The sequence below is a fragment of the Macrosteles quadrilineatus genome, unplaced genomic scaffold (assembly GCF_028750875.1).
Source record: "Macrosteles quadrilineatus isolate MER2022 unplaced genomic scaffold, UCM_ALF_1.0 Scaffold_17__1_contigs__length_3442018, whole genome shotgun sequence".
Taxonomy (NCBI): Eukaryota; Metazoa; Arthropoda; class Insecta; order Hemiptera; family Cicadellidae; genus Macrosteles; species Macrosteles quadrilineatus.
Genome location: NW_026542610.1, coordinates 1,594,436 through 1,617,428, shown reverse-complemented (window position 1 = coordinate 1,617,428; position 22,993 = coordinate 1,594,436). Strand labels below are relative to the sequence as shown.

At 38.7% G+C, this 22,993-nt stretch overlaps 1 protein-coding gene across 1 annotated transcript in view; it reads left to right on the top strand.

Moving 5' to 3' along the window:
* Positions 1–871: 871 nt before the first annotated feature.
* Positions 872–22,993, top strand: part of LOC129005190 (serine protease 44-like) — a 30,914-nt gene continuing 8,792 nt past the window's right edge. The window contains exons 1-2 of the mRNA XM_054434022.1: positions 872–962; positions 21,248–21,453. Coding sequence (XP_054289997.1) covers positions 878–962; positions 21,248–21,453 — 291 coding nt within the window. The 5' untranslated portion in view covers positions 872–877. The remainder of the gene's footprint in view (positions 963–21,247; positions 21,454–22,993) is intronic.

The following is a 22,993-nucleotide window of genomic DNA, read 5'->3' as shown; positions in this document are numbered from 1 at the left end:
ACGGGTAGGGTCGTTATGTATAAAATAATCTTGTATCTCGTTCCAATTTTTGCGCGTACCAGTTTTTTACACAAACTATTGAGATTTTCTTGGTAAAAGTAAAAGTATCACCCGGATACGAATACGGTGAAGTTGATGATTAAAGTCAAGCGAAAGTTTCAAAATAGAAGCGCATACCTGGAGTGAGTTGGTGGGACGGGTGCGGCATGTCAATCGTCTTACCCATCACACACACGTGGACTTAGACTCTAACTCTAAAACTCTTTCTCAAACTCTAACTACATCAAAATCTACCTCACATAACTAGCTGTGGTTTACAGATAGACACACAGCAACATATGAAAACCTCATGCTAAACGGAGCATGAGTTTTTGTAACTGTAAATCTATTTTACAGCGTGTCAAACATTTGATTGGATTAATGCATAATAATGATTTTCACAAAAAATGAAAACGTAAATCCCTTTAGCTCTTTTATGAGTTTTTTTCTTTGAGCTCCGCTCCACGCAAATAATCATTTTTTCTTAGCTTAGGAAAAACACATTTTCCCCATAACTGTTGTTTCGACAAACCTATGCGAAGGTTACTTGTTGTGATTTACAAAGATTTACATTATTTGTCAAACAACTTTCTAGCCTAAAACAATCTAATATATATTTAGATTCTTGCACATAAGAGCTGACAAATTCTTCAACGACAACCTTCATTAAACACTGTAGCACTTGATAAACGCCGCCACCAATGATCTTGAACTTGACTGGTGAGTAGTGAGCTTCTGGTTTGTTTACACAGAAGTCATTGACTCTAGAGTGGCGAGGACGCAGCGATGAGGACGGACGAGTGAAGACGCTCAGTCTGTAGTGAGGAGTGAGGCCGCCATGTCCTCGGGTCATGTCTTGGTGTCTGTCCTCGTCCTCGTGACCTCGGTTCTCTGTACCCAGGATACCAACAGTACCAACACCGGTGAGTTTTCGGATTCATTATATATAACAATGTAGGAGGTAATAGTTATAATACAAGAGCTGTGGCTTAAAAAAATAGAGATGGGACGAAACTTTGGATCAAGGGGAAATATAAAAACATCATCTTTTATACGATTCGGAAATATAGAAACAATATTTATTAAATACTTTTTAGAAAAAAATCTTTAGTTCGGTAACAGTTTATTTTATGCAATTGGGCGATTGACTTTTATACGTCACATAACAGGGTTTAAGAAACCGTTTACTTAAATAAAACTTTTTCGTTTTCAAAATGTTGTGCATGAAATCAATAAGCTAACCAAGTCGATGCAAAGGACAGCAGAAAAATTAGCTTGTGATTAAATTTCATTAGGCTATGTTGGTTGAGCTGCAGAATAAAACCTTTGCAGAAAATGGCCTAACAGACAAGAAAAGTAAAAAAAATCAATATTAATAATAAAGTATTGTAAATATCCGTGTTATTTTGAAAAATACATTATATATATTGAAAGCAACACAGCCAAAACTATTTGATATCTTTGTATACAACTAAGATTATTCATACAATTAACCAACTATCCTTTCTACACGACTTTAATACGAATTTCAATATGTAAATCATTCTCATAATAATTGGATATTTACAAATAAGTCACATAATTATTTTTTAAATTTAATAAAATCGCATTGGCTATTTTAAAGGAATTCACAGTTCCGATAATCTGCAAGAACTTGTAAATAATCAAGTATTTGGGAAATACGTGCTGAAAACTTAGTTCTCGCAGGCTTTTCCTAGATTAACCCGGTCACCCCGTTATAGAATTTGAAGGCTCATTATGTAACTTTGAAGATTTCACTTTTCAATCAGCTTTTAAAGTCAGAAAATTGTATTTCAGGAGCTTAAAGGCAAATTTACTTTACATGTAAGCTATATCAAAATACTAAAAAAATAGACTTCATAGTAAGTTGTGATATTGAGATTATAAAACAACCTCGATTAATTTATTAATGCTTTCTATTAATTAATAACTATTCCTAAGCCATCGAGTAATTGTATACGGGGTTGAGTATTAAAGTACTGTTGAATAAAACACCAATAATTGGCGATCAATTGCCGTAAAGCAGGAGACTTCAACGCGTGGTTTGACTGAAGTAGCATTTCTCACAGGTAATATACATACAGTCATTCGGTTCGAGCTGAATAAGCTATAGGCTAAATATAAACGGTCAAAGGGGTTTTAACGTAATATAGCTCATATCTGCCATGGGAGCCAGTGTTACTGTAGACATTGAAACCCCAGAAGCACTCAATTAATTATTACATGAAAATAAGCGAAAGTGGGTTTTTGAATAATAAGGATTGACACACTGTACCGCTCGACTGAGGTGTTTAATATAAGTTAACGGTTCATCCAGCAAAAAATACGTTACGTATACAAATTTATCCATGTTTAAAATAAATGAATGGAAACATGGTTGTGATTCTTTATGATGGGGAACCATCCCATTCATAATAGACAGCCTATAGAACGAACAAACCCGTCCTCCATTGTATCCGAGGTGTTTGTCTTCTTCCATTCGGGTTTGCTGGGTCAAATGGCGAACAATCAAATCAGCTGTTGAATAAAGCAATCAGCTGATTCAGATATGCTGCTTGTCAAATTATATTACGTGTCCTGTGCAAATCATGTGGTATTGTTGGTGGAATTACAATAAGCTTATCTTCATTTAATATTGTACTATTTATCTCTCTTTTATATGAATAACTATCAACGAGGCCCTAGCTTTTAATGATTTGTGCTGATCTTAAAACTGAGTCAAACGTTTTCAACAAATTTCTTCCGCAATAGTAGACACGTTAGGAGGGACTTACATTTTCCTTTAACGGTATGAGAGGTGAGGCACTCCTTAAATAATCCACTATTCAGTTTTAATGGGCAATAATTTCAATGAATGACTCACTATTATAATTGTTTGATTATTCAATTCAGTAACTATAGAACATAAACATATTTCTCTAGCGGAGAACAGAATATATGACGTAAAGCTATTGTTGCCCACTGGAAGGCAGGCCCGTGAAACCTAATGATGTTACACTTATTTTCCTAAGCGACGTCTGCATCACCGCCTATTTTTACGAGAGTAATAATGAACAGAAAATAGGTTACAAATTTAATGATATTCTTCGACAAAGACCTTAAATTTCTATCAAAAAGTACAGTGTGGTTTTTACGAATATTGTACAACCTATCAATAACTACATATGTACAGTTGTGCATGTTTTGCTCATGAAAAATCATGTCTTCTGTATAAATACAGGACTAGCGAGTATACACAAAAATGTTAAAAAAGAACCGTGAAAAAAGGATCCACACTAAAATACAAGAAGATTTTATACTCTTTTTAGTTAAATATCACTTTATTTTACTTTTTTGACTTGCCATGTCAGGTATTTTTCATCGATAAAAAAAAAACACGATTTTCAGGAATAAACTGAGGTGCTTAACCCCTCAAACTCACCCTAGCAAATCATTCATGGCAATATTCAGTGTATTTATGTATATGACGTAATGTGTTTTGGGACACGAGTCATAGGCAGTAGACTCATCGCCGCGCCTGATATACTCACTGTAGAGGAAGGTATAATCTGATGGCTCTTGTCCAAGGCACCCACTGATGCCCAGTTGGGTGTAGGAGGTCTATAGGTCCAGGGTTCATCAGCGCTGGAGAGGATGTTGAGTATGTTTCCTGTTGAGGAATTTTTCTCGGATTTTCCATCACTGCTAGTAAAAAAACTACTACTTTTCATGACGTTTCGATATATGGGCTCAGATCCCGTAATACGGTTAGAAAGTATCTAAAAAGGCCAAAGCTGAAAAATCACAAAAGAAAAACCACACAGAATAAATATACACATCTACATAGATCGAGCTATCGAATGTGGGTACACTAACGTTAACATGTAAGTTAGTCACAGTATCTACTACAGGATGCCATTCATCTCAATTCACAGGTTCGCTATTTGGTTCCAGACTTAGATAATAGGTTCCATCTAAGTAACAGGTTGGCCCTGGAACTTTCCGGTTTGATATTGGATATTAAAATAATGGGTTCTTCATTCCCCTTGCAAATGGTTTCAAACATTATCTTTAATAATTATTATCGAAAGATGGTACATGCTGTTAAAAGCACAGGTTATTGTGCAATGTTTCATGTTAAGTTATGTTGGAACGCTACCTATGTAACCCTATGCTCACTAGTTGCACAAATAAATATAATCCACCAATCATTTGACATAAACTCGAAATTTTAGAGAAAAATTTAAGTGTCAACTAAAAGTCTCTCTCTTTTTCTCGCATTCTTTACAACTGTGCTTTACTGTTTGGTAGTAATAATTGCAATGTGTGAAAACGAACAAGGACATAAACATATCTTCAATTCTCTTCAACTGCTCGATAAGCATTGCGGATCTCTAAGGTAGCATTTTTAATCCATACTCTAGATACTTCACATGTCAAACTAGATTAGGAAACTATCTTGTCGCCATAAATAACTGGAATCTACCACTTAATCAAAGCTAAAGATGATATTATAAACGATTCTCTTCACAAAGAACTACTCATTTGAGTAACTAAATCCTGGTTGATCCGTCAACAGTTCAAGTTCATTGCCAGTTTCACTCCAGTGACCTTTAGATTCGCGGAACGTCTGCGCTGTCACCGCAAGGAACGGCGAAGATTAAACAGCTGATCCGCCACAGGGAACGAAGAACTTAAACAGCTGATCTCTAACATCAATCAACCAACCTCCCAGAACCGTCTTCTAAGTGACCATTATCTCTTTAAGTGACTCCGCCCCACCCGGCGGCCATTGGGAATGAGAATTATGATTTATTGGTGTTTCCGAAAAATATGCTAATAGAATTCATACTAAGGATCGTGTGACAGGAGATACCGGGAGTAATTAAAACACCACTCCAGGGAATTGATCTCTACCAACGATCACATAAGACCAGTGATCGTTGATCTCTACTCGGTATAGAAGTGTAGATAAGAAATGAACCAATCGTTGTTGGAACACCAAGAGTTCCCCCCCCCCTTCTTCTAATAATAGATTAAGATAATAATAAGAGATACCTAATAATAGATACCTTGTTCTTTATTAATAGATTAATGATACCGCCTTTAAGATTTTATGGATCAGCTGAAGACCAATTGACATCAAGCGTATTATTTTCAACGTGAATTATTCAAGCGTATGTATGAAAGAGACTAAACTAGAGACAAAATTATGGATGTCCAATGCCAACAATAAGCTTGTTGTTTAATGTTGTTTTCCTCGTGATATCTGAGCCACGATCTGATCATACATCTGGCCTAATTACATCTGCCCACGCCTGTAACGGTGAGAGACGTTTCATTTACCACACCTATTACGGACGTCGCAAACCGCAAATCACACCTGAGGTTCATAGCGAGGTTTCATTCAGGATCTTTAAAATGTTGGCACAGATTCACCGCGTCAATTGTGTTCTTTTGGCTTGTTTCTGATAGTTTTAAAAACTTATCATGAGTTTGTGTCTATAGGTATGCATTTACATGCATTTATTTAGTTAGAGTAGTATATAAGAGTATCACAAGATGAACTTAGATCACAATCAGCACCTCGAGGGATCACAATAAGCACCTCCACATAGCAAAATAAGCGCTCCTCATATCACAATAAGCACATCCTTACAGCAAAATAAGCACCTCCACATAGCACAATAAGCACCTCCTCATAGTACAATAAGCACCTCTACATAGCACAATAAGCACCTCCTCATAGCACAATAAGTGATAGAATTACAATCACATTAGGTACATAAATTATCTCGCTAGAAATGAACATCTTTCAATAATGCTTATCACAAAATAACAGGAGCGCCAGCTTTCCAAGAAACCTTGGGCGTTTCACATGAACCGTGCAGAAATTAATAACCCAGCTTGCCTTGGCAATCAGATCTTTATCAAACTGACTTGGTTATGAATTTGGACGGTAACAAAAGATATTATGAACATCATTCTCATTCTTAAATGATTTCCTTCTCCAACCCTGGTCATTGCACTCTGCATACGGCTGCTTCGTAATGAGTGATTCAGAGTCTGACTACCCGTAATTCCACGAAGATAGCCCTAAAAATTAAAGGATCGTAATTGAAAGCCTTCAACGAATTTTCACGCTCGTAATGTCTCGAGCTTCCAAGAACCTGTAATAACAGTTGTTAGCCAAAGTATCCCTAGTAATTTGAGAGCAGAACGTTGGGCTGTTCACGTGTTGAACTGATGGGCTTTCTAATAGTAACCTATATGAGCTTTGTTAATTTTCATGGATAGTAAGGTTGAGCTAAGTAACTGAACTTATTTTGTTTTTGAAGTCTTTAAATGTAACATGGTGAGATTTTGCTATTTGATGAATAAATATACCGAAATGTGAACTAAAGGACTGTTCTATGACATCTTGAGATATTTATATGGCTAGTTGTTTTGGTCTAGGCGTCTTCAGGTGTTGACCAGACCATCTTTTTGTACAGAGATTTTGGGATATTAGTCTTGAAATGTTCTGGTGTTGACTTCTTCCATTTTAAACCTGACGAGTCGTTATGATATTGACGTCTTCGGGTACTAAATATATGAGCTGTCCTAATATAAACAAATCAATACAAATAAGACCTCATGAAATTGCTAACTGCACCGCTCTGAATGGGGTAAGGGACAGCACTCTCGTTCCTCTTGGACCTATGATAAAAAGAGTCAGACACATGCATCAAGAAAATCTCATTAGTGCAGTTCTTCAAGAAACCTAAGTTTTACGGACTTGATGTAAGAAACTGGGAACATAAAACCCCAAAAGAGGTTGACATGTTCAAAGCCAAGATTTGTAATAGGTCTGAGTCAATTCATCAATGAGTTACATCTTCAGACGAATGAGATATTAAGATCCGAAGACTTGACTAACATATGAATCAGGCCATTGAGTAGTTCATCCACAAACATTTCAGCTGTCAGCTCTCGAGCAGTTCTGGCGTTGGCTGGCCACGTGGATGTCAATGTCAATGAACGGTGTCAGTGCGTGGATTGTGTTTCAATGTTGAATGTTCGTTGTTGGCTCCTGCTGACACAAACAATGCAAGGTGGGCGGCTAGCGGCAGATGCGAGCAAATGTTTGTCAAAATCATCCTCACTCTTCATACAGCGCGAGTCAACACACAGGACGTGATGTGAATAGCGATCCTTCGGCTTGAGGAGTTGGACTTGTTTTGGTTTGACAAATACACGCGAAACAAATTGTCCTGAGAATATTCAAGTGAACGCAGTACTTGCAGTTAGTTGTGTATTTTTATTTATTGGACATTTTGCAGTTTTGTAAAGACACTTTTTAACGTGGCTTTGTTTATTTCCAATGTAGACCTGTTGTTTGGAAAATATAGTTTATAAATTGCCATTTACAAATCGTTATTGTGAATAGAATCGGTAATCTGAAGTTCAAACTGACTGATTTTCGGGTTGAATGTGAGCGGAACACTTAGGTATTTATCCAGCTTCATTTAGGCTGTACTTATAGTTTTTAATACATGTAAGCTATTGATAACGAACTGGCCTTCTGCTCTCACTTTCACTACGTGACATTTCTAAATGTATGTATGGTCACATCTCATATGGTGATAGATTCTAACGTGCCTGAAGCATTACTAAAATTCTCCCGTTAACAGTAAAGTTCATAGTTATAAAAGTAAAGATTCAATAATTTTAATCATGTTGCCGATAGTGCCACCTAGTACCACCTTTCCTCAGATAAATTGGAAGATTCTGGCAATTGACTGATTCATAGATATTATTCAAATCAATAGATTTAGTTCTCGCCTGCTATTTAGTTAGGAGGTTGCCGGTTCATTCCTGAGATGGTTGCTTTCGATGGTTCGAAACTGGATTTAGCTGACTTTGATAATTTAGATAAATAAACAAATATGATAGATACATACGCACCCTGGTGTTGGAGTCACATGGTTATAATCTAATCCAATACTATTGCGTTGCTCAAAAACTGTGTTAAAATCAAGAACTCAACATTTGAAAAATAAAGAAGTGGTGCGTGGGTTAATACCACCCAGTTCTGCTGGCGGCTCCTGACAGATCCTTTAATACTTTTCATTGAAATGGCGACCTTACAATGTAGGTATAAGTCAAGTATGAATGGACATGAGTGTAGGATGAGTGTCGTGATCTTGTAGTCTTGTTAGTGACTAAGGCCGACATATTCCTTAGATACAGCTGTTATTTAATAGCCCATACAGCTAATGGAAACTAATAGTTGAATCCGAACCACATTTTTGCCTTGGTATTAACTAATTGGTCTAATTATCAGGATAGTACTGTGGATAGTCGTAGTACTCACTAGTGCGGACGTTAATCCACACCAGGGAATATCGCTTCCACAGTGCATGCCTATAAATATCCACAATTCGTGACCTCCTATAGTAGGCCTAGATGGATTACAGGACGACGCCTAGTATGATACGCGTCACCGCGGTCACGTCAAGTCACGGGCAGTTGACGGCGATGTTCCGCCATTTCCTCGGCTAAATCGAAACAATCTGCGATCCAACGATCCATTTGTCACGAGGACACAAAGCGACCGACGGGGACAACCACGACCCTGGCAATGACCCAAGGACGTGCGGTCAGGAACCTGCAGTCCGCTCGGGGATTACAGGATTGTGGAAAGCTCAGTATCAGATTTGCAGCAGTTCTTGAAGGGAATTCAACAAAAATACTGACTGTCCTGAATCAAACGTTAGTTGGCCTAAGATTGTTTTTCAACCTCACAAGTACTGTTTGGAAAAAAACTTCCATTGTAATAACACCCCTTGGAAAAAGCATAATCCCTTACAAACTAGCCTTTTATATTAGGTACCCTTTTACCTATACATTGCGAATATCTGTGGCTATATTGCCTCCAAGCAAACACCTCTGGGAAAGTAGTATTTCCTTACGCTTTCAAGTTTAGCACATCAAGAACAACCCTTGTAATTTTACATCTTGGAATGCTATTTTCTTCAAACACTTTACAATGAACATTGTGAATCTCTCTTGGAAGTTTTGCACATAAACCTAGGGACCAAATACTACTGATCCCTGGAAATAATTCTACTCTAAAAATCGTGTTTGTAAAATATAATTTTGCATTTAAAATATTTAAATGTTTTGGTAACCTGATTGTTACCACCGCTTGACCGCTTGACCGGTTGACCTGAGGCGTTTAAGCTATCCAATACTCTTATACCCCCTCACACTGTGGTCAAACAGCTAATAGTAATACTACATCTCCTGCATAGTGTACTTAACGATACAGCAATCAAATTGTCATTCTTCACGTGCTGTTGCAACCAGCGCTTACACCTGATCACAGTAATCACAAACGTTTGATTTTCAAGCTGTTATTTCTCTTGCGTAATGTAAGGTTGGATGCGAAATGCTCAAACTGGGTTTCATTTGGTGCTGTTATTGGTACAAGTGTGTATTTATTGATGACTGATTGTTTTCAGAATGTTTTTTCATCAGAGATATTTTGTTTTTATGTCAGGGAAATTGGTTACAAATGTTAATTGTAATAATGAGTTTGATGCTTCGTTTAGTTAGAGAGTTCAATTAATTTTATCCTCAATCCGATGCTAGGTTATAATTAATTTGTCTAACTTCATAAAAAAATGGCCAAGGGCTTATTCAGTATTGTGCTCATTGTACTCATCATCAATTTTTAATCCATCGTAATACCTTTATTTTGCTCGTAGAAGTTAAAAATCCAACATCCCAAAGATCAAGTGGCTGAACCTTGGAAATGTCAATCAATTTGATTGGTGTGTTATATCAGGTATTTTACCTAGGACAACAAAACTAGAAAGATGCTGCATGGGAAACGATAAGAACGTGTCAATGTTGTAAAGATTTGATATATTTTACAGATGTTTCCTCTTTGTATAATTTATATCACAATGCTTTTAAAGATGTGTCAAATTTCATCTGGTTAACGTATTGATAAATATAAATAAACAGCCTAACATTAACCAACGGCTCAAATAAACACTTTACATCTATTTCCTAATCAATTCTGCAATTGACTTATCGCAATAACAAATTAAGTTTTTTAGTTGGTGGAATTTATAGGGCTTATTTTAACGATGGCTTCAGAGTTGGACGCGATAGGTGACCTCATGTTTGACATGGAGTCGCCCATGGGAGTGGAAGTAGAGTCTAACAGTTCTGATGAAGAAGACGGCTTCACATGGACTCCGCAGACCGTGTTACCTTCACACGAGGTTCCGCCAGAATACTGGCAGATGCAGAAACTGCTGAAATACTTGAAAGGCAGTACTCCAAGCACCACAGCCGTCGTGTTGGGCTGCCTAAACGACTACGATTTAGACTCCGAATTCATGCAGTTGGCGCTACGGGAAGGAAACACGCTAGAGTATTTGGCAAACATCCTGGAAACGTCGGAGAGAGATTTCAGGTGCAAGAAACTAGCTTTGATAATTCTGAGTAGGGCTACACAACACGTCGCTATCCAGCACGAAGTGACAAACTTGGGAATAATTCCTTTGTTGGTAGACTTGCTAACGGATCCAGCGAGAGATTTGCAGAAGTTGGCTGCCGCTGTGATAGCTAACGTCGCTAAACTGAAGAAAAGTGGCAAGGAGGTAAGGATTTGTGGTGGAATACCTATCCTGGTACACATGTTGGACATAAACGAGAGTTTGCTACGTCGTTCTATGTCAAAACTGAGCATGGATGAGGCAGAGAAGGTAGCAGTGGCGTCAGACGCAGCAAGAGCGTTGTGGTCGCTGTCACAGTCAAATCAAAACAAGGCGGTAATGCACAAGGCAGGCATCATCGGACTGTTGCCCAAACTGATGCAGTCGCGACACCAAGACATCGTCGTCCGCACCATGGGCATTCTGCAGAACTGTGGCAACCTGCCAGAGTTCCAAATGGCGATTTACACTATGGACTTGGTCAAGGACATTGTGAAGCTGTTCCAATCCAACGACGAAGAGCTAAAGAAACTCTGTGCTCTGGCGATATTCAGACATTCGGATGATGATAAAATACGCACGTTAGTTCGCAAACACGAAGGGTTAACGCCGTTAGTGCGTGTTCTGCAGAAGGATAGAGGTGACACAGAATTGATCACTGCGGTCACAGGAGCGGTTTGGAAGTTAGCCATCAGTGAGGACAACGTGAAACACTTGGATACGGTCGGAACAATCCCTACACTGGTCAGTCTGTTGGATCACGACGACGAGACGGTGCTGGTCCACGCGGTAGGGGCGCTGGCTGAGTGTGCGAAACTTGACCACAACGCCGCCGTAGTCCAGCGAGCCGGGGGGATACCTCCACTAGTGACATTACTCAACAGAACCAACCAACCTCTCCTGGCCAACACAGCGCACGTGCTAGGGGAGTGCGCCTGGGATCTCGACTGTATGGCGGAGATGGAGAAACACGACGCTGTGCGACTCATCTGGTCACTCCTCAAGAACCCGTCCACCAAGGTCCAAGCGAAGGCGGCCTGGGCACTCGTGCCTTGCATCCAGAACGCGACAGAGTCTGGTGAGATGGTGCGGAGCTTTGTAGGAGGTATTGAGCTGATCGTGAAACTCCTACAATCTCCAGACAGTCGTGTCGTAGCTTGCATCTGCGCAGCGCTGGCCAAGGTGGCAACTGACCAGGAGAACCTCGCGATAGTGACAGATCTGGGAGTAGTCAATATACTGTCTGAGCTGTGCAAGACTGCGGGGGATGATCAGTTCCTACAGGAACACCTCGCCTCTGCCATCGCCAACTGCTGCAACTGGGGTAAGAACTGTTTCGAGTTTGGACGCCTAGGAGCAGTCACTCCGCTCATGAACTTCTTGTACAACAGTAGTGAGGACGTACAAGCAACAACTATCGAGGCTCTTAGTCATCTCTCGTCGGACCCCTTCAACTGCATCACTCTACACCAGAGCGGCGTAGTCCCCTTACTGATCAAGGCAGCGGGATCTACCGTCCTGAAGAAACAGCGAGCAGCCGCCAAGTGTCTCGAGAACATTAGGAAACTTGCGTTGAAGGCGGACAAGAAACGGATTAAGCAGAGATCTTGAAAACTGAGGAACAATTAGATATACTATATATGCAATAATTTAGCACAATTAATTGTGAATGGTCAGCGTATCTGTTACTTTGGCAAAATTTTGAATAGGTACATAAGTGCAATTATTACTTTAGTTCCAAATTTAAAATTCCCTCTTTATACTGGCTAGTAGAATAAATTAAAGTATACAAGCAGCAATAAACAAAATTGAGTGACTTTTGCTGTTTTTTTTTAGAAGGAAGGCATTTTCTCAATTTATCTATACATATTGATTTCATTACAATCCTTGGTGTTTTATTCTGCTCAGTCCTGTTCCTAGCTTGTCTATTTTATCGGGATGGGAGGCCTTGTTTTCCGTTTGCGTGTGATTACAAAACCCCTGGATTTTTTTTTTGTAAGGGAACGGTCTGGACCTACTTTTCTCTCTGTTCTGATGCCGCAGAATTTTTAGATTAGAATATCAGCATAAGCTATGTAGTACATAGATTATTTTCGCTACTCCTATCCTCTCACTCTTTAGCGGTAATAACACGTATTTGCTTACATGAAAAAATGTGATGGAGGAAACCCGTTTAACATATCACAAATGGTTACTACTTATAGGTTACTTATATCATCACTATAAAACTACTTCATTGAGTGTATGTACGAGATTAACAGCATTCTTAATAAATTCTAAACATTGCAAATATTTAAACATGGGTATGCGCGGCTGCCGATGCTTTGTTTGCCAGATCGCAGTTCCATCGCTACTAAATGAATAAATTATTCATGAGGACTTGGCGACACCGGTTTCTTGATTCTTATCCGTAACAAATTATAGCATCAACTGACAAATTGTCTTTTTTATAGAATATATTTGGAACTCACAATCGCTCTAGATTTGGCCTCCATTTTGAATACTTGTTGTCATCCTATTAGCAAACCTCAGACATAAATTCTTTGTTCTTTAATTGTATATTTTAATAGAGGGTTCAATTGTATTGAATTTAATTAAAAGAAAACTCATCATATGTATTTATGGATGGAAATTTAGTTTTGAACGGCTATCAATTATCAATTATTTAAGATGGGGACGCCACTATGTGCGTATTTTAACCCAAATATGAGTGAAGGATGAGTGGCGCAATCTTGTAGTCTTGTTAGTGACTAAGGCCGACATGTTCCTTAGACACAGCTGTTAATTAATAGCCCAAACAGCTAATGGCAACTATATTGATTACGATGAACCGCTTTATTCTGTTGTCACCGTTGGTTATGGATCGATTTCAAATGTATGAATATTTACCCAACCGGTTAGTTAGTATCCTGTCAGTTACAAAATTTGCCGTCAAAACATACACCTGGCAGCTATTGTAAATGGAGTCCTCAAAAAACATGTGTACCGATATTCAATGGGATTATTTGAATGTAAAACCCACATTTTATTGTTTTGTATATTCTAAGTTTTCCTAAGCTACTACCGTACTCGGTTTCTATGAAAAATTATATCCACAAAATAATGATACTGTTTCATTTTTCGACACCAAGCGACATGTATTCTTCGGATTCAGATTTCTCTGTTTAACCCTTAAAACTAGTCACATCATCATTGCTATTGTTTATTGTGATTACAATAAACCAATGGTTGCGTTTTCTTCAAAACGGTCCCGTGCCTGGTCTTATACTATGTACTATCTACAAGTTATTAAGACAAATTAGATAACCAGCTGTTAAGACCAATGACATAACTGAAATGAAATCAACCTTTCTCAGGATTGAATCGTCAATCTCCCAACTTGGCTACATAGTCTATTGCCGTTTGGTTTCCAACAGATACTTATTGAACAAAGTCCTGAAGCCCTTATTAGATCCAGTGATCTATACTTGAATCTCGGGAAGTTGAACGCTGTCTGCATCATATTCACAGTCTTGTGCTGACCTAGTGATCTGACCGGAGATCGATTGTCATCAGAGATCAGCTGATTGAGATGAGAGATGATATCTGAGAGATCACGATACGATATCTTCATCAGCCTCTCTCTGACATTGTACAAGGCCACTAGGTCATGTGTAATGATCCACCCACGACATTGAAGTACTTTCTACCAGCTGATTAGATACAGTTTCCTATGTGCAAAACATATGGTGAATGGTTTGCGTAGGGAAGTTTAACAACAATCCGTAAAGCCTCCGATGGAACGTCCAGTAAAATTGTATAATGTTCGAAAGTTAGGTCCACAAAAATTAACAAGGTAGCCTACTTTCGGTAATCATGTCGATAAAACTCAAACATCTTAAAATTGAATTTTGCGAATTCTAAGACTGGAAATCTGAAGTTTTAATATGTGCGCACAAGGTATAAAGTCGTGTCTCCGTTTGAAATTACGCATGAAACTTTGTATAAGTATTGACGTTGCTCGCGAACTAAAATACAACTTTTATAAAGCATCACGCCATGAGCAGGACACCAGCGGTGATAATAACGGGATGGAACAATATTTAAAGACCTAGGTTTGAGCTGTAACGTAAATTTTAAATCATGTAGAGCTTCGCTGTCCGAAAAACTACTTAAAATTGTTCACACAATATGATCATTGGCAACCTATAAACTGAAAATTCAACAATATGTTTTTCCTACAGTTACCTAACAATGTACATGTTCTCTCACTGATATGAGAAAGCAAAGTGGCCAATTCGCTCATCAGTGAGACAATGTTAACATTGTCTCACTCTAATTACTTTGTCTCACTCCAGATTTGCAACGTGAAGGCACGAAATAGTGAGCGCGTAACATGCAGTCAACGTCGTATGCGCGCGAAATACGTTTGCAGCACTGGCTGTAAATCAGCTGGTCAGCTGTTGTACTGTTGTATTTGTCACTTCGCATTAAATGTTATGTTAAAAGTTCACTTCTGTGTAAAAATAGGTTATGTTTCTTCACCAATTTATTTGTTTTATGGTAACTGTAGGAAAAGTATAATGTGCAACTCGAGTTCAAAGTACAATTGCCTCACTCGAGAAACCAAGGATTTCTCTCGAGTGAGTCAATTGCTCACTTTTCTCACTAGTTGCACAAATAACTATTCCATAATACATGATAATTTAAATCTTGGATTTTCATATAGATTTCTTGTATACGATGAACAAGAAATGCTGTTAGGTTTTCAGCATCCAACGTCTACATTTATTTACCTCCCACCCACCCACTATCTACTATCTACAGATAGACTATCTACAGGATTTACATTACGAAATTCAGGCCTATTTATTTATGAAAATTTCCACTGAGGAGAATCCACAGCTGAATTTCCAGTGCGAATCGCTCTACTTACATTCATCATCAGGCTACAAGTAATTTGTGAGTTTTTGCAATTGGTTTTTCCACATGGTGTCGCGACAGACGGGTTAAGATCAAGGTTGCGTTATCAGTCAACAACCGGTCTGCAGACGACAGAGAACCTCTGGAACAGAACAGCGGAGGTCCGCTACTGGAGTAGCTCATCTTGTATACGACCGGATGACCGGAAAAAGGCATCTGGCAATATAATACGACAAAATTCACTTGACAACATATACCGCTTCATTGAAGATGCGATCCCCACCTCATTTCTCCACTAGCGACACGTTAAATGAGAAAAAGTAGTTTCTTTACACTTACATTTTACTCATTTAAAATTACTATCAAATATGGGAGGTTACTCGTACAATTTGCCACAACTTAAATTCAATTTGTACAGGTATCGGTAGGTAGGCCTACTGTATTGTATTGGAAAAACCCATTTATCTATAAACTCAATACAGTATTGTTTTTTCTCTGTTACATCCCTTTACCAGCCGTCTTACTTAACGGATTTTAACAATTGAGATGCAATTAAAAAGCTTATGATCTAACGCACCTGCGAATTAAAAAGGTTATTTCCTCTAGGGCTTTGCCCCTCACGTTTACTTGATTTCTAAAGTCCGTTTTCAAAGATCCAGTTAAGATGACCAACACTTTCTTTATCGTGGTTTAAATGTGAATTTTTAGCACTCATTTACCACACATTTAGCAGTGTGCAAGAAAATTTCAACTATACGACCAAGAAGTCAAATTAGCTACGAGAAATTAAATTTCAACTCTGATAATACTCTAGCTGTCAACCAATAATTTAAAATGAAATGAAAACATAAATATTTGGGTACCTGGCCAAGAATGTTCTCGATATTAGCAACAACTGTTTAAAAGCCCTCTTTACCAGATCTCTTGTAGTTTAAGAATAGAGATTTTCTAAAAAACATTAGTGATGTTAAATGTCAGAGTTACAATTTGCAATAACGTAATATTGAAAAGGTTATGCGACGCTATTTCAAGCTGTTCCCAATCCTAGATTGAGACTTTGGGGGCCAACCATCGAAGCCTGATAAGCACTCAGTACTTTCACCAATATCTTTCGCTTTCATGTGAATCTATTTTCTGATTCCTTGCAGATGTTTCAGTAACATCTAACCACTGATGGAACCATAAATAGATCGATAGACAAGTATTGAAGGGTTTCAACGGCAAGCAATTAGTCGGTCCACTTTAAAGCACAGAAACTAAATACTGTAGCCCACACTAGCCCACTTTCTATCATTGATGAGACACTTGTGTAATTTTATACTGAGAGTAGTTAAACTGGACAAAGCCGATCTTGGTCTTTTGAGTATTGCCATACACTAACCAACAAGGGAGTATGTTTTATCTATGGTATTGGATTGGGTAGAGTGGTAGAGTGGGTGTAATGTTGGGAGAAAATTTCCGGTCCGATCACTAACGGTGTTTGAGAAGAAGATTGAATAACAAGAAGGCCCATGAAAATGCCACAAAAGGTGGTGAAATGCATAGGCTGATACAAACAACTTACATGCAAGAAATCGTATATATCCAATATTGATCCCTGACTAACAAGGAAACGTCTGGTCTCAGAAAAAAGCTACGCAACCTACCTCACCCATCCCAAACTCATATTTAATTTATTTTTGTGTTGAAATACGTCTAACTGCGCTCCAATTTGGTTTAGAAATAAAAAATTGACCGAATTACCAACTATGGTCTTCGAACCTAATTTATTTCGGAATTTCCACATTTCCTACAAACTTCAATTGAATCAGCGTCCTGTAACCTGACCAGCGAGTTCCCAGTAGAGTTATCGTTTAGTCTGCAAGCTCGCGGTCAGTTACCTTATCTTGCTACCAGATGCTGCGACCTTGACTCTAACAGGGCGTGGTCACTCAAGGTCGTCCATCGTCCATCCCTGCTGCCATCACAGCTGAGCCTATCTTGCGTAACAGAGCACAGAAGGGTAACTTAGGGGTCGTGCGGTGGTAACTAATGTGTATAACATAACCTTCTTGGTAGGTACTGAAAATTTTTCTTTAGCGAAGTTTTATGATCTGTCACCTTATCATGGCTGGAAGCCTATCATGCTTAACAGAAGGGTGTTCTAGGGGAGGGTGAGTAAGGGATGTTCCTGCATTCTTTTAATGTTAAATGTCCTCTATCAAAGCTAGTTGATGGCACAGTAGTTATTTGTGCTCAACGATCAAAAGGTCGCCGATTGAAATCAAGGGAAGACAGTAGCGGCCGCCTCAAAATTTACTTTTTAGGTTTCATGATCAGTCAACTTGTCCTTGCCTTATCATATCAAATCTTGTGTAAAGGCACGTTCACACATGGCGACTTTACTCGCTGCGACTAGAGTAGCGGCTACTAATCGCTATGTGTGAACTATAGCGACTAGCACTCGCCGGCGAGTAAAAAATCACTCGCGAGGAAAGTTGGACATGTTTAACTTTTGGGGCGAGTAGTCGCCAGTAGCTGACCTTGAAGTGTCACGTGGTACACTCGCCGCGAGTGGTAGCAACCCTGTCGCCCTGTGTGAATAGTGTTATCGCCGACTAGAAGCCGGTAGCTTGCGATCTGACGACTCGTGACTCGTGGTTGTGTTTTGCTCCTTTTAATAACGTTTTGTCAGTTTATACGGATTCTATACTAAAGATGGCCGATAGTGTGAAGTGGAGTAGTGACCAAATTGTTACTTTCCTGGAAATTTACAGAAAGCATGAGTGTTTGTGGGACATTAGGTCACCTGAATATCTAAAACGCGACTCGAAGCAACAGGCGTTTGCCAAATTGCTTGATGAACTCAGACTTAATGGAATAATAGTGACTGAAGATGTCCCTATCCACTCCCGGACCCACTTACGTTTTCTTTTATTTCTTAATTTATTCACTAATTCATCACAAAGTTCCTTGACACAGATACTCAATACACGTCTCAAAGTCTCTCGCCTTCCTACAGATATTTTCCACAGCAGACCCTACTCACAACGAATCATCGAACTGTACTAATTACTACAAATCGCGATGTGTGAACAGAGATCGAAAATTTGCCGGCGAGTAAATAGCGGTGACTAAAGTAGCGGCGACTAAGTAGCGGCTAGTTAGTCGCCATGTGTGAACGCGCCTTAACAGAAAGGTATTCTAAGGTTAAAAGTGTGGTTGGTTAAGCCTCGTTCACACGGTGCGAGTTTACAAGCTACTCGCCAGCGTGTAAGAAGCCGGCGAGTTGGCGAGTGTGCTTGTATTCGTTCACACGGAGCTTGTCCACTCGCCAACTCGCAGACGTGTGGAAAGACGCCGGCGAGTCGGCGAGTGCGCTTGTAGTCGTTCACACGATGCTTTTTCCACTCGCTCAGTAGCTGGCTTGAACCAAATCCTCCAACATCTTTGAGTAACAAGCGCACAAGCACAAGCAACTGTGTTCACACTGGGCTACTTTACACGCCTACTCGCTCAAAAGCTGGCGAGTTGACGTGTAAAGTAGCGGCAGCGTCAACTTTTTCCAGAGCTTTTTTACAAGCAGCTTTTGAGCGAGTACGTCGTTCACACTGAGCTATTTTACTAGCTGCGTGTAAAAAAGCCGGCGTGTAGCTTGTAAACTCGCCCCGTGTGAACGGGGCTTAAGGGTGTTTGGTCAAAAATTTGATGTCTTATTTTTTGTTATTGTTCAATTGTACTAAAAATTAGAGATACAAATATATAAGAAAAAATTATTTATTTTGAATATTAAGCGAGATATGGAGCTTGAAAGTAGTAAATTTTTAATCTTTGGTACCAGTTCACAGGGAGAATGGGTAATGCGATTCTCACCAAAATTTGCATTCAGGTGTGGAAAAATAAGATAATAATCACTAGCTATTTAAAATTAAAAAATTTAAAAAAAAATTATTTTTTATTTTTTATAGCCTAAATTTTTTAAAAAATTAAAAATTTTTTTTAAACAAATTTAAAAATAGCTCTTTGTTTTTGGGAAAAATGTATCTGTATGTTGGAATTTAAAAAAATGTGATATGTTAACTCGTTTGGGCTGTGAATTCGTACCTTTGATGCCTTGCGCTGTCGGAGCACTACTCGTTGAGAGTGTGTACACTAACACCGGGGCTTTAGAATACAACGATAAACGTATTCTTTCAATGTTAAAGGATGTTAATAATTACGTGATGTTAAAGTATTCTAAAGCCCCGGTGTTAGTGTACAAACTCTCAACGAGTAGTGCTCCGACAGCGCAAGGCATCAAAGGTACGAATTCACAGCCCAAACGAGTTAACATATCACATTTTTTTTAATTCCAACATACAGATCCATTTTTCCCAAAAACAAAGAGCTATTTTGAAAATTTTTATTTTTTTTTAATTTTTTAAAAAAATTTTAAAAAATAAAAAATAAATTTTTTTTTTAATTTTTTAATTTTAAATAGCTAGTGATTATTATCTTATTTTTCCACACCTGAATGCAAATTTTGGTGAGAATCGCATTACCCATTCTCCCTTTGAACTGGTACCAAAGATTAAAAATTTACTACTTTCAAGCTCCATATCTCGCTTAATATTCAAAATAAAACATTTTTTCTTATATATTTGTATCTCTAATTTTTAGTACAATTAAACAATAACAAAAAATCAGACATGAAAATTTGCGACCAAACAAGGCCTCCCGGCCTTCTTCGTTACCTAACTAAACTCTCTTTGTCAGAGAGTAAAAGCTGAGTGGTGGACCCAGTAATTATATAGTGCCCGATCATCTCACTCTATTCTACCCTCATATTTGATCATTGTGATAATCAGTAGCGTGATAGATTGAAACTATATATGCACAGAACTGTCCTTGATCATTGGACTTGTAATAGATTGTCCTGGCTATTGGTCTTCGTCAGTAATAAAGCTACAACCATAATCCCATAGGCTTACATCTTGATGCATTCATATTCAGCTTAGGATGCAAGATGTGGCGTTCCTGTCCCAAAAGCAATGATAATGATACTGATAACTTACTGTTTGCCAACCAACTTTACAGGAAATAGGAAGAATAAGGTAGGGCGGGAATATATTGTAATATTATAAAGAACATGAAAGCTGCCAATAGTGCCAGTCCTATCAGACAGTTCACAGTCCTTTAGGCTACCGGTATTGCGTGCTATACAAGTTAATATAATTGTTTAAAAACACCACAAGAATGCGTTTTAAGGGTGTATTTAGATGATTTGTATATTGAAGTGTTATTCATATAAACATATATTTTTGTTAACTATGCATTGTTTTTTTTTTATGTCAATAAAACACTGGTTTCATTTTATTTCATAGTCAGTGCTCAGCGATAAAATAGGTCATCAATTCCATCCTGAGAAAATTCATCAGCCTTTTAATGGCCCACAACTGAATCTGTCCTTCATAATTGGCCTTTTAATAGTTCCTGATGGCTATTGATCTTAGCCTCAGCTTATCTTAGCCAGTAACAAAGCAACAAATATCATCTCACCTCATTTTACATCTTGTATGCTTGTATATGTCAAAAAAGCCAGTGTGCTAATTCAAAAGTAATAATAATCATAACGATTTTCTGCTTAGACTTAATACATGATCAGTCGACCTATCTCTGCTGGCATGTGGCCAATAAGTGCTCCCTATATTGTACACCCAAAAACTTTCCTGAACCTTGGTAGATGGCCAATCTTGCACAGTGTAGGGGTATCCTAGAGGCGGAGGAGTGGTACATGAATGTTCCTTTACCTTCTTTCTTTGTAAACATCTGTGTAAATGTGTGTGTCTGTGTAGGTGAGAGCAGGAGTGATCGCCAGATCAGCTGGCCAGGAGGTCTGGTGCCTCTAGGACCTTGTCTCTCAGACAGAGGAGAGTTTGGTCGCTGCACATCCTTCCGCAGCTGCTATCCGTACTTCAAACTGCCTCAGCTAGGCACCTGGGAGACATGGGTGCTCGGGTACTATGATACTTGCACCTACCTCACAAACACCGGAAGACAGGTAACTGTCAGGTTATGTGATGCGGTAGCTTTAATGATATACTCCTACAAAACATTTTATCTTGTGTGAGTTTTACAAAAAAGTACCTGGGGACCGAGCTTTGCTCGGGGAAAATCATTAGTTTACTCTGAAAGCAGTCTTAGTATTGCAGATACATGAATCCATTCCCCACACTCCGCACTGCTAGCCTTTACTAATTCTTTTACAATTTCCTGTGTCGTGGACATGTTTCCATCCCTTCTCATAGTATTTCAGTATTGCAGATCCATATTATTCTAACTGCTACAAACTGTTTCCAGTTCAATCTAATCGTCATAAACAGTTCCCACACTCCAGACTGCACGCCTTTACTACTTCCTTCGGCACTTCCTACGTCGTGGATCTGTTTCCCTCCCTTCCCATAGCATTTTAGGATTGTAGATACCTTAATCTAATCGTCGTAAACGGTTCCCACACTCCGGACTGCTCGCATTTACTACTTCCTTCATCACTTAATTCCTACGTCGCGGAACTGTTTCCCTCCCTTCCCAAAGCATTTTAGGATTGTAGATACCTTAATCTAATCGTCATAAACAGTTCCCACACTCCGGACTGCTCGCCTTGACTACTTCCTTCACCACTTCCTACGTCGCGGACCTGTTTTTCTCCCTTCCCATAGCATTTTAGGATTGCAAATACCTTAATCTAATAGTCATAAACAGTTCTCACACTCCGGACTGCTCGCCTTTACTACTTCCTTCATAACTTCCTACGTTGCGGACCTGTTTCCTACCCATCCCAAAGCATTTAAGGATTGCAGATACCGTAATCTAATCTTCATAAACAGATCCCACACCCCACACTTCTACCCTTGACTACAATGTATCGAGTAATCTTTGGTATAATCTTTGCTCAATAGTAACAACTGATGTTTTTCCTTTTGTACTGTATTTTTAGTTTGCTAGTATACTGTGGACATACAACTTACAAGTCCTTCGTTTACTTTTTCCTTGTTATTTATTTGGGACTTTGGTGGTGCTTGATTACTGAAAATGGCTAATTAATGAACTTAAATTAAAAACCCCTGTTATTTTGAGACTAGTAGTCCAGGAGCTGAGGGGGTTTGAGCATGCATGAAAGTAGTACGCAATGTTATTGCTGATTATTGTAATATGGGGATGTTATGTGATCAGAATTTCGTATGTCCCCTATTTCAAAAGTGGTCGATAAGTTGGGGGGGGAGGGGGAAACATGGCGGTTTGCGCTTTGCGTTAACTTTTTTATTAGTTAAGATACAACCTTTTAGCCAATAAACTTTTCTATTGGCCATATTTTTTGGATTAAAACTACGTTTTAACCGATGTCCCATCTCGTACCGTTATCGAGCTACAGTCGTTTCAATACATAGCGCGTTCCGCCATCTTTGCCCCCCTCCCCCCAAGTTCTCGACCACCTGAAAAGTAGGCGACATGCGTATTTTTTATCACCACAGTCCATATTACAACTATCAGCAAAGATATTTGATATTACTTCTTTGCGACACTCACAAATTAATTATACT